Raw genomic sequence first — 13,904 nt, forward strand, 5'->3', positions numbered from 1 at the left:
CTCTGCCGCCCGAGCTGTGGAGGGCGGCTTATCTGGGGAATTCAGATTAGCCTGTACACTCCCACACACGCCAGCTGGGTGACCTTGGGCTAGTCACAGCTTCTTGGAGCTCTCTCAGCCCCACCCACCTCACAGGGTGTTTGTTGTGAGGGGGGAAGGGCAAGGAGATTGTAAGCCCCTTTGAGTCTCCTGCAGGGGAGAAAGGGGGGATATAAATCCAAACTCTTCTTCTGCTTCTTCTGCTTCTCTCAGTGCCATCCTATGAATGCTTTTCTGGGAATAAGCCACATTGAATTGACTTGAGTAGGCTTCTGAGTAGATCAACTTAGGTTTGTTCTTTCCATCTACCAGAGACGGTCTCCATTTTCTAATATATAACACTGGCCAATCATAGTATTGCTTTTGCCTGCATTTGTCTTCAGCAGCATATTTGGGGACACCTTTTCAAATGTCTGTCTGGAGTCCACCTCCCCTCTCCAAGACTTGAGTGGTCGGCTGGGGCTTACCTCCCCCAACCGCACAGCACAGGCCAAGCAGGTTGAGGTCGGGACAAAGTAACCCACTCTTCTATTTTTACATTCACATGCCTCTGTGCAGGCAGCGAACAGAGCCACACAGGCACGCATGACGGGACCCCCACAGCCATGCTACCTCACCTGATGACCCTGTTCCCCTGCATAGCTACACAGGTACAAGGCGGAACAGAAATGACAAATGGGACACGCAGCCGCAGAACGCGCCTCCTGCCCAGCTGCCCAGCAGCTGCAACCTGGGCTTTTAAAAAAGTCCTCCGGATAGCACAATTCTGGTAAAACCCATGCGCGGGGGTGGGGTGGGGTGGGGAGCGCAGGGCAGACTCGCATTAGGTTCGGAAACTGTGCGAAATTCCCCAAAAATGTTTTTTTTCCATTGGTACCCTATCTTTATTGGCCTGTGTGGAAGGGGCCTCTGTGTAGTGGGGTAACAAGAATCTACTCCAGAGAGATTGGATTTGAGGGACAAGCAGAGGTGAAGTGAGGGGAAACTGCCCCTGAGGCACGCACACGCCCCTGCTGTGGCACCACCCACCCTGGCCCCAGAACCCCTGGAATGCCCCTACCACAACTTGGCCACACCTCTGCCGTGGCTCCAACCGGGGTGTTGCCCCCCACTCTGCCCTGCCCTGCCCTGCCCTGTGGGCGCTACGCCATTGGGGACAAGCATGGAGTCAGCAGAGACCCCTGGCCCTGCCTTAGGGCCAAAGAGGCTGCTCCCACCCATCTGGTGAGGGGAGGGAAATAGAAGGCACAATCATTTCTAATCAGGCCAGTCTGAATATAGTTGCCCTGGGAGAGTGTTGGGGATGTCCTCATTTGCAAGTGTTCTAGCTCTCAGGGATTTCCCAGATGATGTTGCTTGCTTTAGTGAATTGGGGGACAGCTCTGGGCCTATGTCATGATAGCTTGGAGCACTTAAAAGGGAGTTCAGAGAAAGGGCTAAGTAGAAATGGATGGTCTCTGATAGCTAAGATATGCCAGCCAGGAAGCGAACCAGAAAGAGGGGAAATGGAGCAGAACTCTGGAGGGTGATGTAGAACCAGAGGAGACTCCTAGCTTATGACCTCCTCACAATGTTGCTAGTATGATTTGCTGCAATTGTCATGGTTCTGATTTTAGCCATCCTTTCCAGGTCTCTAAAAGTTAATAGGACAACAGGGTGTTCTGCAACATCTTCCAGTACTGAATCAACTGGAATAATTTCTCCAAGTGGCCTTTTTTAAGTGCAGTATCTTTCTTTCCTGGTTTTGAATGAATTGGACCAGCTTGTTCACATCATATGCATAATGCCCCACGGCTATTTTCTCCAATCCATATCACTCACTAGATATACAGTCTTCCTGTTTTTAGCCAGAATTATTGTTGCAGTTAATAAATTGCCAGTTAAGTTCCTGCCTTGAGATTTCATTGAGCCTTTTAAAAAGAGCTAATGGTGTAATTGCAGTCGATAAACAGATTATGTCCCATCATTTCAAGTAAGATTTTAACCATTGTTCTGCTATCATAGATCTATTTATAAAGCAGATATCCATGGCCTACTCAGTTGTGGGGAAGGGGGGTAGCCATGGTAGGAGACACCCTTTATAATCCATCACAATCCTCCTGCTCCCCATAATTACTAGAGGAAACAACATCACCTGGAAATGAAATCATATCCTCCTATCATTTGTCGAGACAATGCTGCAACCCCTCACGCCAGGGGTTGCCCTTTCAAACATATCATGATGTTAGTAACTCTTCCTAGCTCTCCTAGAGCTGGTTCACTCACCATTTTGGAAGACTTGGCAGGGTGTAGTCTGTGGTTGCCCTGCCAGACTTGGACTGCAGAGTCGAGAGACCTGCTTAGATCTTGAGCTGACTAGTTGAGTAGTCCTAATTACTACTACTACTACTTCATTTGTACCAACCTTTTCCCCATTCAAGTACCAACCCTGCTTAGCTTCTAAGAGCTGATGAAATTGGGCACATGACTACAAATGATCTTTTACATGCCCTCACCCCCAACCGGCTACTAAAGCAAGTCTATGGAAAACCCTCTCTGCATCCACCAGATGGAAGAGAAAACCCAAAAATTGATTCTAGGGCTCAGCCTTTGTTGCCAATAAACAAAATGTTAATGTCCCAGATTCTTCCATGGGAATGCACAAACTTCATGATTAGAATACAGTCTTTGTTTGACTTGCATATTCTGATTACTTTTCGGAGTTCTGAGAATTCAACAGAGCAACTAGCAACTAGTGTAGCAGCATATAAGAAATGAGGGAAGGGGTTCAGAATCAATTTGAGATGTATAATACTAAGGCACGGGAACTGGAACTAGGAAAACACAAAATGTTTCTGTAGGCCAATAGAGCCCCATTTTAATGACTAATTTTCCACATTCCATTAAGCACGTTACAGTCACTCTCTTGTTGGGCTACACCATGCCAGTTTCCCTCCCAGACCTCACATGCTAAGAGTTCATATTTTCCGTTTTCAAGACATCCTACCATTTCCCTCCATTATTCAGCTTCTACATGTTCTATGTCCGTGGTGGTGAACCTTCGGCACTCCAGATGTTATGGACTACAATTTCCATCAGCCCCTGCCAGCATGGCCAATTGGCAGGGGCTGATGGGAATTGTAGTCCATAACATCTGGAGGGCCGAAGGTTCGCCACCACTGTTCTATGTTCATACAATATGTTTATTTCCCGCTACACAACAATTTAAATTACGTTCCAATACTTCCTTTTTCTCCAGTTTCACCTCACATACCAACCGCACTGGCCCCAAATCTCCCAACCACGTTCACATCAGAGTGGTCATCAGAACCTGGACCTCTCCACTTTAATTGGATGCTGCAGCCAAGCTGGACTTTGCTGCCCGGAATCACTACCTAGCCAGTGTTATAATTCCTGCTAGCTAACTCAAGAGTCAGTCAGGGGACCCGTACAATTTCTGATACTTTCTCAAAATGGCAGGAAAAAAAATGTGACATCAATTTTGTACATATGAATAAATATGCTAATATGAGTTTGGTCCAGGAAAAAAATTCTCAAAGTGCTGGTGATTTACCTTTAAGATACCTTCATATGAGAAATTTGATACTAGAGATGTATGTAGGGTGGGGCATCCAGGGCATGGTCCTTGGGTGCCACTTAAGCGGATTCTGCATGGGCCCAAATCAGCAGTGTGAAAACGGTGTAAAATGGTTTAAAACAGTGTAGAAGGGTTTTCACACTGCTGTTTTTGGCCCATGTGGAATCTGCCTTAAAGGGGCCACCTTCAGCTGCCAAGCCCCCTCCCCATCAAGTGTATCTGAAGTGTATCTGAAGAAGAGTGCAAGCACAGGAAAGCTTGTACTGGGAATAAAACTTGGTTCTTTCTAACGGTGTGTCTCTGTACTCAACAGGTTTTTTTTTAGCTGCTTCAGGCCAACATCCATATCTGCCTGAAAATTTTGTAGGTCTTTAAGTGCTACTAGGTTTGAATCTAACTCTTCTGCTGCAGACCAATATGGTTGTCCTCTGAAATTATCTTGTGAATTAGATTAGTCTGAGGGAGAATAGCTGCATTATGGTTATCTAATAACCTTCCATGATGAAGCAAGGATTTGAATCTGGGTCTCACAAGTCTTTGCCCAACACTCTAACCACTACACCACACTGGATGTTATCCTTATCAGTAAGAAAAGAAATTCTTGAGTAAAGAGTTGGGGAAGGTTTCTTGGAGTTCTCACGAGTGCCAAACTGCTTACTGGCACCATGCACAGCTGTCTTTGGTGGAGAACTTAGAATAGGCTGACCAGACATCCCGCTTTTGGTGGGACAGTCCCGCCTTAAAACAATTTGTCCCACGTCCCGCAGGTTTTTTCAAGTGTCCCGATTTTTGGAAGGCTGCCGCACTGCCTTCTGGGGTGCAAGGCAGTGCGGCAGCCTCCCGCGCACGTGGCCGCAGGAGCACTGCCTATTTCCCGCCCTGTGACAGGGCGGGAAACGGGAGCACCCCAGAAGGCAGTGCGCTCCTGTGGCTGCGCGCGCACGCGTTCGGCCACCCGCCTACCCACCCATCCGTCTTGGTTTACAAAGGTGACCATCTGGTCACCTTAACTTAGAATCATAGAATTGGAAAAGACCACAAGGGCCATCAAGTCCAACCCCCTGCCATACAAGAATACACAATCAAAGCTTGCATAACTGTTTTTGTGGGGGAGGGGGTCTGGTAGTTTTTGCAGCCACACAGCCCAGAAAAACCCACAACAGTCAGTTGATTCCAGCCATGAAAACTTTTGACAATACACTGGTTTTTTTTCCTTAAGGAGTTTGATCTTGAGGGAGTTATACTCTTGAAGAACAAGAGTATACTTAGAACATCGATGGGGAAGTGCTGCTGAACTTGCCCCACTGTTCTGAAATGTGTGATGTCTGTTTTTACCCTTGCTCCCAGATAAATGTGTCCAGAACTGGATCTTGGGTTACATCTTTTAGGGATTCAGCAAAGGCCAGCGCAATTAGCGAAACCAAAGTCTCAAATTCTGCTGGCAACATTTCCTTGCCCTGCTGAAATCTGCTGAATGCAGTCAGAAGTGGGGAGGGGAGCTCATTTGAAAGTGGGAGCTTAAGCAACCAGGAATGCGGCATTGCTGCCAAGACTCCCTTTTTTTCTCTGGATCTATTTTAGGGCCATTCTTTAAGCATCTGCTTGCACAAGATGACGGGATTTGTGACAACGGCTGCAAAGCCCCCATTGAAATATCCATTCTTAGCCTTTGAAATTTCTCCGCTTGGCAGGCTTTGGAAACAGAACCGGGGAAGAAGGCTGCAGGGAGAAGATTCTAACACAAAACAAGGTACATAATTCCCATGTAAACACTGGCCTCTGAGTCAACATGAGAAATGAATCACATTCTAGATGGAATAAGGCCCTTCTGCCTTAAACAGGGAGAAAACTATTGTCCAAGACAGCTGGATTCATTGGGGTGTTGTGTGGTTTCCGGGCTTTGTGGCCATGTTCTTGTAGCATTTTCTCCTGACGTTTCGACTGCATCTGGGGTTGGCATCTTAAGAGGATCTGATGGTAGTAAATCAAGTAGAGTATATATACCCTAGACCCCATGCTGGCAGATCCCCATGCTGGCAGGGGATGATGGGAACTATAGTCCATAACATCTGGAGGGCCACGAGTTTGACACCTAAGCACATTCCACAGGGAGAAAACTGCTTGGTGACATTTCCCCTTACCTTTGTAGAGAAATTGTACATGAAGGAGTTCCCACAGTGGAGCAAATGCACATAATATGACTGCTTTCCAGACCTGCAGTTAGACAGTGTAGTTGCAGTTGGGAAACCGTCACAGGCAACTTTTGTGGAGCAATGCTAGAGTTGCCAACATCCAGGTAAGGCCTGAAGTTCTCCCAGAGGTACAGTAGACCTCCATGGCTATACAGTTGTCCCCCAAAAGAAAATGATTGCATTGTTTGTCAACAAGTTTATAACCCATGCCTATATCGATGTTACTGAGCAAAGTTATTTGCCGAAGGCTTTCACGGCCGGAATCACTGGGGTGCTGTGTGGTTTCCGGGCTGTTTGGCCGTGTTCTAGCAGCATTCTCTCCTGACGTTTCGCCTGCATCTGTGGCTGGCACTATCAGATCCTCTGAAGATGCCAGTCACAGATACAGGCGAAACGTCAGGAGAGAATGCTGCTAGAACACGGCCAAACAGCCCGGAAACCACACAGCACCCCAAAGTTATTTGCATTGATTCATCTTCTGCTTTTAAAACTGATTAATCAACATCCTTGTTTAATTCCTTGGGAGCCCTGCTTACAAACTCTTCTCTGCTTTCCTTTTCTATTCACATAAGGAAAACAGAACTCTTGGGCTGGAGATTCCTCCCTAGGACTCCTGCTTTTGGTTGTCTTCACGGGTCTCATCTTACCTCCTGTGAAGGTCTTTTCCATGTAATCGATAATCTGATTGTAGTCGCTGATAATGTTGTCTCCGTGGATGATGACGGGCACCTCTTCCCCAAGATTGAGCCGCATAAACCAGGGCTCTTTGTGCTCAGTCAGTGGCATGCTGACGTCCCGCTCCTCACATGGTAACCCCTTTTCTGCAATGACTAGGCGGACCTGCAGCAAGAAATGAATGGAGAAATGACACAGTGCTCCTCACCAGCCTCATTAAAAACGTGCGCTATGTGAGTTAGACAGCTGTGCTCAATATTACTACCAATGAATATTGTGGGTGATTAGCACATATCATATACTTCCTAGTGTTGCAGTACAGCCCTGAGAATCCCTTAGTTCTGACTGCCTTTTTATAAATGACACCTGGAATAGCAGCAGTGGCCTTTGTAATTGCATAAAGAATAGCAGCAGTGGCTTTTATTGATGCACAAAAAATGGTGGCCTTTATGTATCTGTATCAGCGATGGCAAACCTTTTAGAAACCAAGTACCAGGGATGGAGCAAGGGGAAACTGCATCCGGGACATGCGTGCGCCCCGCGCCTCTGCCCCGCCCTGGAATGCCCCTGGAATGCCCCGAAACACCCCCGCCACACCCCCAGAATCAGAGGTGGGATCCAGCAGGTTCTCACAGGTTCCCGAGAGTAGATTACTAATTATTTGTATGTGCCGAGAGGGGGTTACTAATTGGTGATTTTGCCACGTGATTTTTGCCTTAGTTACGCCCCTCCTCTCAGCAGTAGCGTGCAGAACATGAAGCAGTCTAGCAGGAGGTGCGCCTGCGTGCATTCGCTTCCCGCCCAAGGACAGGCACAGTAGCTGCATCCTTGCCACAGCCCCGCCCTTGGAATGCCCGCCCACGTCCCGTCGTGCCCCGCCCAGCCCCATTGGCACTACACCACAATTTGAATCCCACCACCATGGGAACTAAAATTTTTGGATCCCACCACTGCCCAGAATGCCCTCGCCACGCGCCGAATTCATTGGACACCCCTCACCCCCTTGGTGCTATGCCACTGAGTGCCCAAACTGGGGTGACAGTGCCACAAAGAGGACTCTGAGTGCTACCTCTGGCACGCGTGCCATAGGTTCGCCACCACTGATCTATATGATATTATCAGTAAAGTTAAAAGGATGTTTAACACAAATGCATGCAGATAATATTTTCTAGCTAAAAGTGAACAGCTAGCAGTGAGATTTAACAGCATGCTGGTAGCTGGTTCTGGTTCTGGTGGTCGCTGATCTTTCTCACCTGCCTCTCCTCCAGCACCCTCCTGTGAATCTCAAATAGTTGAAAATGGGTGTTGGAAAACCCAGGTGGACAAAAAGCCAAGCAACATGGCCCAAGGTGGTATACTCTCATCAGGTGAGGTATATATTGGGGAAGGGCTGTGGTTCTGTGAACAGCCAGAAGGTCATGGGTTCAATCTCTGGCATCTTCAGTTAAAAGAACCTGGTAGTAGATCTAATACAGTTCTTTGTTTCCCACAGAAAACAGACACCTCTGAGAAGCCCACAAACAGGACATGAAGACAACAGCAGAAGTGTAGCTCCAAGGGGATTGGGGTGTGCGCGATGCACTGGATGTGTGTGCACTGGATGTGTGCCAAGGGCGATCTGGGGGTATGGTGGGGGCGTTATGGGGTGGGGGGGGCATTCCGGGGCAGGGCGGGGGCGTAGGATACACCAGTGCGCCAGGTGCTTTCCCCCCTTGCTACTCCTCTGGACAATAGCCCTCCCTTAGGTCCTTTTGAAACTAGTAGTATTCAGGTCCTTCAGGTAACAGGGAAAAGCTTTAGCTGGAGACAGATCTTTCCTTTTACAAGGGGGGGGCGTTGTACATTTTTTTAAAAAAAATTATAGCAACTCATACAAAAGTAAGACATTTATTTTTAAAAACCACATCAACTAATATATGTACACTATTAACGATAGATTGGATCTTAATGTTTTGTGAAGTCATGAAACAGATTTGAGAGAGCCCTTGTCTTCTATAACCAAATAACAAAAACTACCAGAAATCATCAGATAACAAATACCGTACAGCTTTTAACCTCGTAGTTCAATGGCAGCTAGCTTAAGAGGGTTCTCCCGGTGGTCACTATTGATTTAAATTCTGTACCATCTCTGATGTTTCCTGTGCTTGGGATACTCTGCATTCAGTTTTGGCCACCTGGATTTGATTTCTAGTCTTCCAAAGGATAATGCAATGCAGGACCAGGACAGGAAAACAGCTGGTCACTGCCTCCTCTGTCCACATCTGAGCTAAGGTACACTTGACTGAAATCGGACTAAATTGGGACTTTCTGCTGGTTTTTCCTTCCCGCGGCAGACCCACCTAGCCTTTCTCAGGGCCCGCTATTCCCCTGGGAGTAGTACTTGGTGGGAAGCTGTCTGGGTGGGAAGTTCCAAACAAGCAGCTGTGGCGATAACGCTGGGCTGGGCTGGGCTGCGTAGGAAACTGATATTTGTACCTCCTCTCCTCAGCAAATACTCCCAAGGAAAGGCAGAGGGGAGCCCCAGCTGAGATGCTGAATGGGCAGCAGGTCAGGATTGGCTGTGCTCAACCTCACTGGTTATTGACACTTAAGTCTGGGATGGTGGAAGAGGTGACCTTCCTTAGTCACTTCTCAGCAGCAGAGAGTGAGGGATAGTGCGATTGGATCCTCTGAGGGAGGCATAAGGAACCTCCTGCCAGTGTTTTCGAGAGTGGACTGATGGGGCAGTCTCAGCCACTGTTCTTCACTCTCTGCTCTTGCCCCTTGCCTCCTCATCTCACCACAGAGCCTGTTGTGGTGTAGTGGTTAGGAGCAGGTGCATTCTAATCTGGAGAACAGGGTTTGATTCCCCGTTCTGCCACTTGAGCTGTGGAGGATTACCTGGTGGACTAGATTAGCTTGTGCACTCCAGCACATGCCAACTGAGTGATCTTGGGCTAGTCACAGTTCTTCAGAGCTCTCTCAGCCCCATCCACCTCACAAGGTGTTTGTTGTGGGGAGGGGGTTGCAAGAAAGGGAAAGGAGTTTGTAAGCCCCTGTGAGTCTCCTTACAAGAGAGAAAGGGGGAATATATATCCAACTCTTCTTCTTCATTATCATCTTAGACAAAGAAGTATAATTAGCATTATCTTTTTTGTTCCGTTTGTTTTTACTTTTGGCAATCTCATTTAATTTTAATTTTAAAATGATATGCGTGAATAATTATTTTGACACATGTATTTCTTAATATTTATATTAAAAGGTTTGTAATAAAACGTGCAGGCAATGATCAAAGTGTGTGGGTAATATCTGTTCATGCCTGTTCACAAACATCAGAAGTTTATTCTATGTGGCTCTTATGTTAAGCCAGTTTGGCTGCCTCTGACCCAGCGCCAGGCACTGCACAAATCACTACCAACAGCTGCAAAAAAGAAGCTGTGCTCCATATCTCCATGTCAAGGAGGCTGGCTAAAATCTTTTTCCTTGGGCTGCTGCTACATGCGATGCTGAGAGAGAGTTCTATAAGTCTCCCTCCCAATATGTTTGCCTCTTTAAAACCAAATGCACTGATTTAGACAGAGTATAAGGGCAAACAGGCTTAAGCTTTCCTCTCTGAGCTGCTATTTGCTCCACTGGAATAGGCATAGAACTTCTAATGCAGCTTCTTCTATGTTTTCTCCCACGGATTTCTTGGGACCATTTCAGATAGGGGAAACAGCTACCTTTTCTGGTGCCCTTCTGTTGATTTGAATTGAGCTCCCTGCTCTGTTCACAAAACTTCCTTTTCAGAGGTGGAAATGGGAGAGGGGAATGAACACTGAAACGCGCTATCTACCAACCTGGATTTTGCAGTGGCAGAGCCCCAAGAGGGCTCTCCCACGTGATTTTTCTGCCCATGCCCCCCAATGCAGTAAATGTGCGCTCATGGCTGCCTCTGAGAATGGAGTTTTCTGCAGATGAGACACGCCATGAATTAAATTACAGAAAGCAAATACCCTGTTGAGATCCAGACAGCCTCTGCTTCAAATGCCCTTCACCATGCCAAAGGAATTGGCCCAGTCAGCTCTTGGTAGTGCTTGCCTCAGTTAGCGGCACATCACAGTTTGCTAGCTTTTGCTGGCAAAAGTGACACGAGTGGATTTCATCCCTCACTCCTCTGTGTCATTGAAGTGATGGTTTCATTGCTGGATTATCTAACTATTGGACTCTGAGAGAGGGGGCATTTTGTTTGGCTCAGCCAAACCACTATTTCCTCCAGCAGGTGCTGGGATTTGCTGAGGCAGGAAAGACATATTGCGTGCATTCCTTCACCGCCCACGCTGTTCAGTAGCTCTGTTGGTCGGGACTCAGGAGCACGACTCAGCTGCCTTGGCCAGCTTTGCCTTTCTTGCTGAAAGGCAGAGAGAGAGAGAGAGAGAGAGAGAGAGAGAGAGAGAGAGAGAGAGAGAGAGAGAGAGATGCTGGGTGAAAGAAACCAGCTAAAGCAAGCAGAGCTCAGGATTTCTGACTCATGGATATAATGCTGTCTAATCCTCAGTGCAATATCTACCACTTGGCTGAATCGACAGGGGAGGATGTCTTCTCACATCGCCAGATAGAAGTCACTTCTCCTTGGCCACAATTAGATGAGGCCACATGAGGACCAGGATTGGCCCTGGACCACATTGCCGTCCCAGCTGAAGAGCATTGTCAGCATGCCTCCTGCTGCTCCCCCCCCCCTTTCTCCAGCTCTTGAACACTTCACACACACACATAAGAAGATGAATTTGCAAGCTGATATCTCAAAATCTGTGATTATTCATGTCACAAAAACCAAATGAAAAGCAGGAGTGGTTCTGGTGGGTTTTCCGGGCTGTGTGGCCGTGGTCTAGTGGATCTTGTTCCTAACGTTCCACCTTCATCTGTGGCTGGCATCTTCAGAGGTGTATCAAAGAGTGAAGTCTGTTACACACTGTGTCCAGTGAGAAGAGGATGTTTAGAGAATGAGATGTTCAGAATCTAAACATTCTCTTCTCACTAGACACAGTGTGTAACAGACTTCACTCTATGATACACCTCTGAAGATGCCAGCCACAGATGAAGGCGGAACGTTAGGAACAAGATCCACAAGACCACAAGACACACAGCCCGGAAAACCCACAACAACCAGTACCTTTATTGTTTTGAGGCATGGAATCTCCAGGGCAATATAGCTTCAGTTAACAGGACCAGGTAGTAGGTGATCGGAAAGACTTCAACTTGTGAGTGCTGATCGCAGTTGCCAGTCAGACTACTAGACAGCCCTGACATTAGGGACTTATGGTCCGACTCAAAAGGCTGCTCCATGAGTTCGAAGCACCCTGCCATGCTCAAAGTACAGGAACCACACAAGGGGAGTTTGTTTTAAAATCAGCTAGGCAGAAAGCTGATTGTTGTCTAGACAGCCCCCACCCCACCCCCCACCCCCTCCCGGCCAGAGCAGAAGACATTTGGGCAGAATTGGGGAGAAGTCAGGTGACTGGAAATTGGAGCACTTGCCATAAATGTCCCCATTTTAAAAACAGTTTCAGAGGGTAGCCATGTTGATCTGCAGTAGTACAGAAAGAATCAAGTCCAGTAGCCCCTTATGGATCAGCAAGTTTTTGTGGGGTATAAGTTTATAAAAGTATCCCTTTGTCGGGCATCTGACAAAGAGGGCTTCAGCTCTTGAAGACTTAATCCCCAAAACTCTTGTTGATTGTTCAAACATACCCTCATTCTTTAAATGGAAACTTGTCAAATCACAGCCAGGACTCGCTAAAAGGAAAGACAGCAGCTGCTTTTAAAAAGGACCTCGGGTGGGATGGAATCAGCACTTTAGGTGGGACGGAACACCCAGAGATGCCAACTGGCTACACACTGTGGACAAGTTTGCCAGCATGCTTACCTAGAGTTAGTTACATAAAGCAGGTTGTTACACACTAAGGATGACCTACATGGCAAAATCAAAGAGGATCGTCAGCCAATGTGGTGTAGCAGTTAGAGTGTCAGATTAGGGCCAAGAAGATGCAAGTTCAAATCGCTACAGCCATGGAGCTCACTAAGTGATAGGGTAGCCAACCTCCAGATGAAGAGGAGATCCTCTGGAATTACAACTGATCAGGAGAAAATGCCTGCTTTGGAGAATAGACTCTATGGCACTCTATCCCAATGAGGGCCTTCCACTCCACTCCACAACCCCCACCCTTCCCCAGTCTCGATTCCCAAATCTCCAGGACTTTCCCAACTCTCCTGAGTAATCTTGGCTAATGACTCTCTCCATCCACCTCATTTACCTCAAAGTGATATCACGAGGATACGATTGAAGAGCAGGGACCCATGCCTGCCACCTTGGAGAAAGGATAAAAACAAAACAGGTGGTGCTGTGTTTGAAGGCATTAATACCAGTAATAATATTTAGCATTTGTAGAATTAAGTCCAAGCACTTCCTCAGCATTATCTCACTGATGCTTAGCACCAGTTCTGTAAGGGAGGCCAGCATTAGAGTTGCAGACATAGGTGACTGGGATTGAAAGAAAACTAATGACTTGGATCAGTTATGTGAACCCATAGCTGAGGGCAATATGGAAGGCTGTGCTTCCTGGCTGGCGGTTCACATTCCTACCTGTGTGTGTTTAGAGTGCCATTAAGTTGCAGCTGACTTCTGCTGACCCCAGCAAGAGGTTTTTCAAGGCAAGTGATGAAGCAGAGGTGGTTTGCCATTGCCTTTCTCAGCAGAGTTTTCCTAGGTGGTCTCCCTTACCAAGTACTGTTCCTGCTTAGCTTTTAAAATCTGATATGATTGGGCTTCACCTTGCAGTCTTCCCTCCTATATTTCTACCTACAACAGTTCAAAGTAACTGGTGCTTCCATGAGAAAGCCCAGGGATATAAAGAATCCCTATCAAACTACAATTCCCAGGATTCTTGGGGGGAAGACTTGATAGTTAACACTGAACAGTTTATTTATCTATGTAAACTACTTATGTCCTCCCTTGCCTTTTTAGATTCAAGACAGCTAAGAGAGCAGCAAGATATTGTAAGGAGTCCAAAACCAACATAAAAGGCCAAAATAAGATAAGAAGAAGAGTCTGGATTTATATCCCACCTTTCTGTCATGTAAGATGACTCAAGGTGGCTTACAAACTCCTTTCCCTTCTTCTCCCCACAACAGACACCTTGTGAGGTAGGTGGGGCTGAGAGGGTTCTGAAGAACTGTGACTAGCCCAAGGTTCGCCCAGCAGGAATGCAGAAGTGCAGAAACACATCTGGTTCACCAGATAAGCCTCTTTCACTCCGGTGGAGGAGTTGGCAATCAATCCCTGTTATCCAGATTAGAATCCACCTGTTCTTAATCACTACACCACGCTGGCTCTTCATACACATGTATGAAGTTGCTCATTGGCACATCTAGCCCAGGATTGCATACTCGGACTGGAAGCAGCT

At 47.0% G+C, this 13,904-nt stretch overlaps 1 protein-coding gene across 1 annotated transcript in view; it reads right to left on the reverse strand.

Annotated features, from left to right (window-relative positions):
• Window positions 1–13,904, reverse strand: part of GDAP1L1 (ganglioside induced differentiation associated protein 1 like 1) — a 57,299-nt gene that overhangs the window by 34,830 nt on the left and 8,565 nt on the right. The window contains exon 2 of the mRNA XM_048498802.1: window positions 6,456–6,648. Coding sequence (XP_048354759.1) covers window positions 6,456–6,648 — 193 coding nt within the window. The remainder of the gene's footprint in view (window positions 1–6,455; window positions 6,649–13,904) is intronic.

This window comes from Sphaerodactylus townsendi, linkage group LG05 (assembly GCF_021028975.2).
Source record: "Sphaerodactylus townsendi isolate TG3544 linkage group LG05, MPM_Stown_v2.3, whole genome shotgun sequence".
NCBI classification, from domain to species: Eukaryota; Metazoa; Chordata; class Lepidosauria; order Squamata; family Sphaerodactylidae; genus Sphaerodactylus; species Sphaerodactylus townsendi.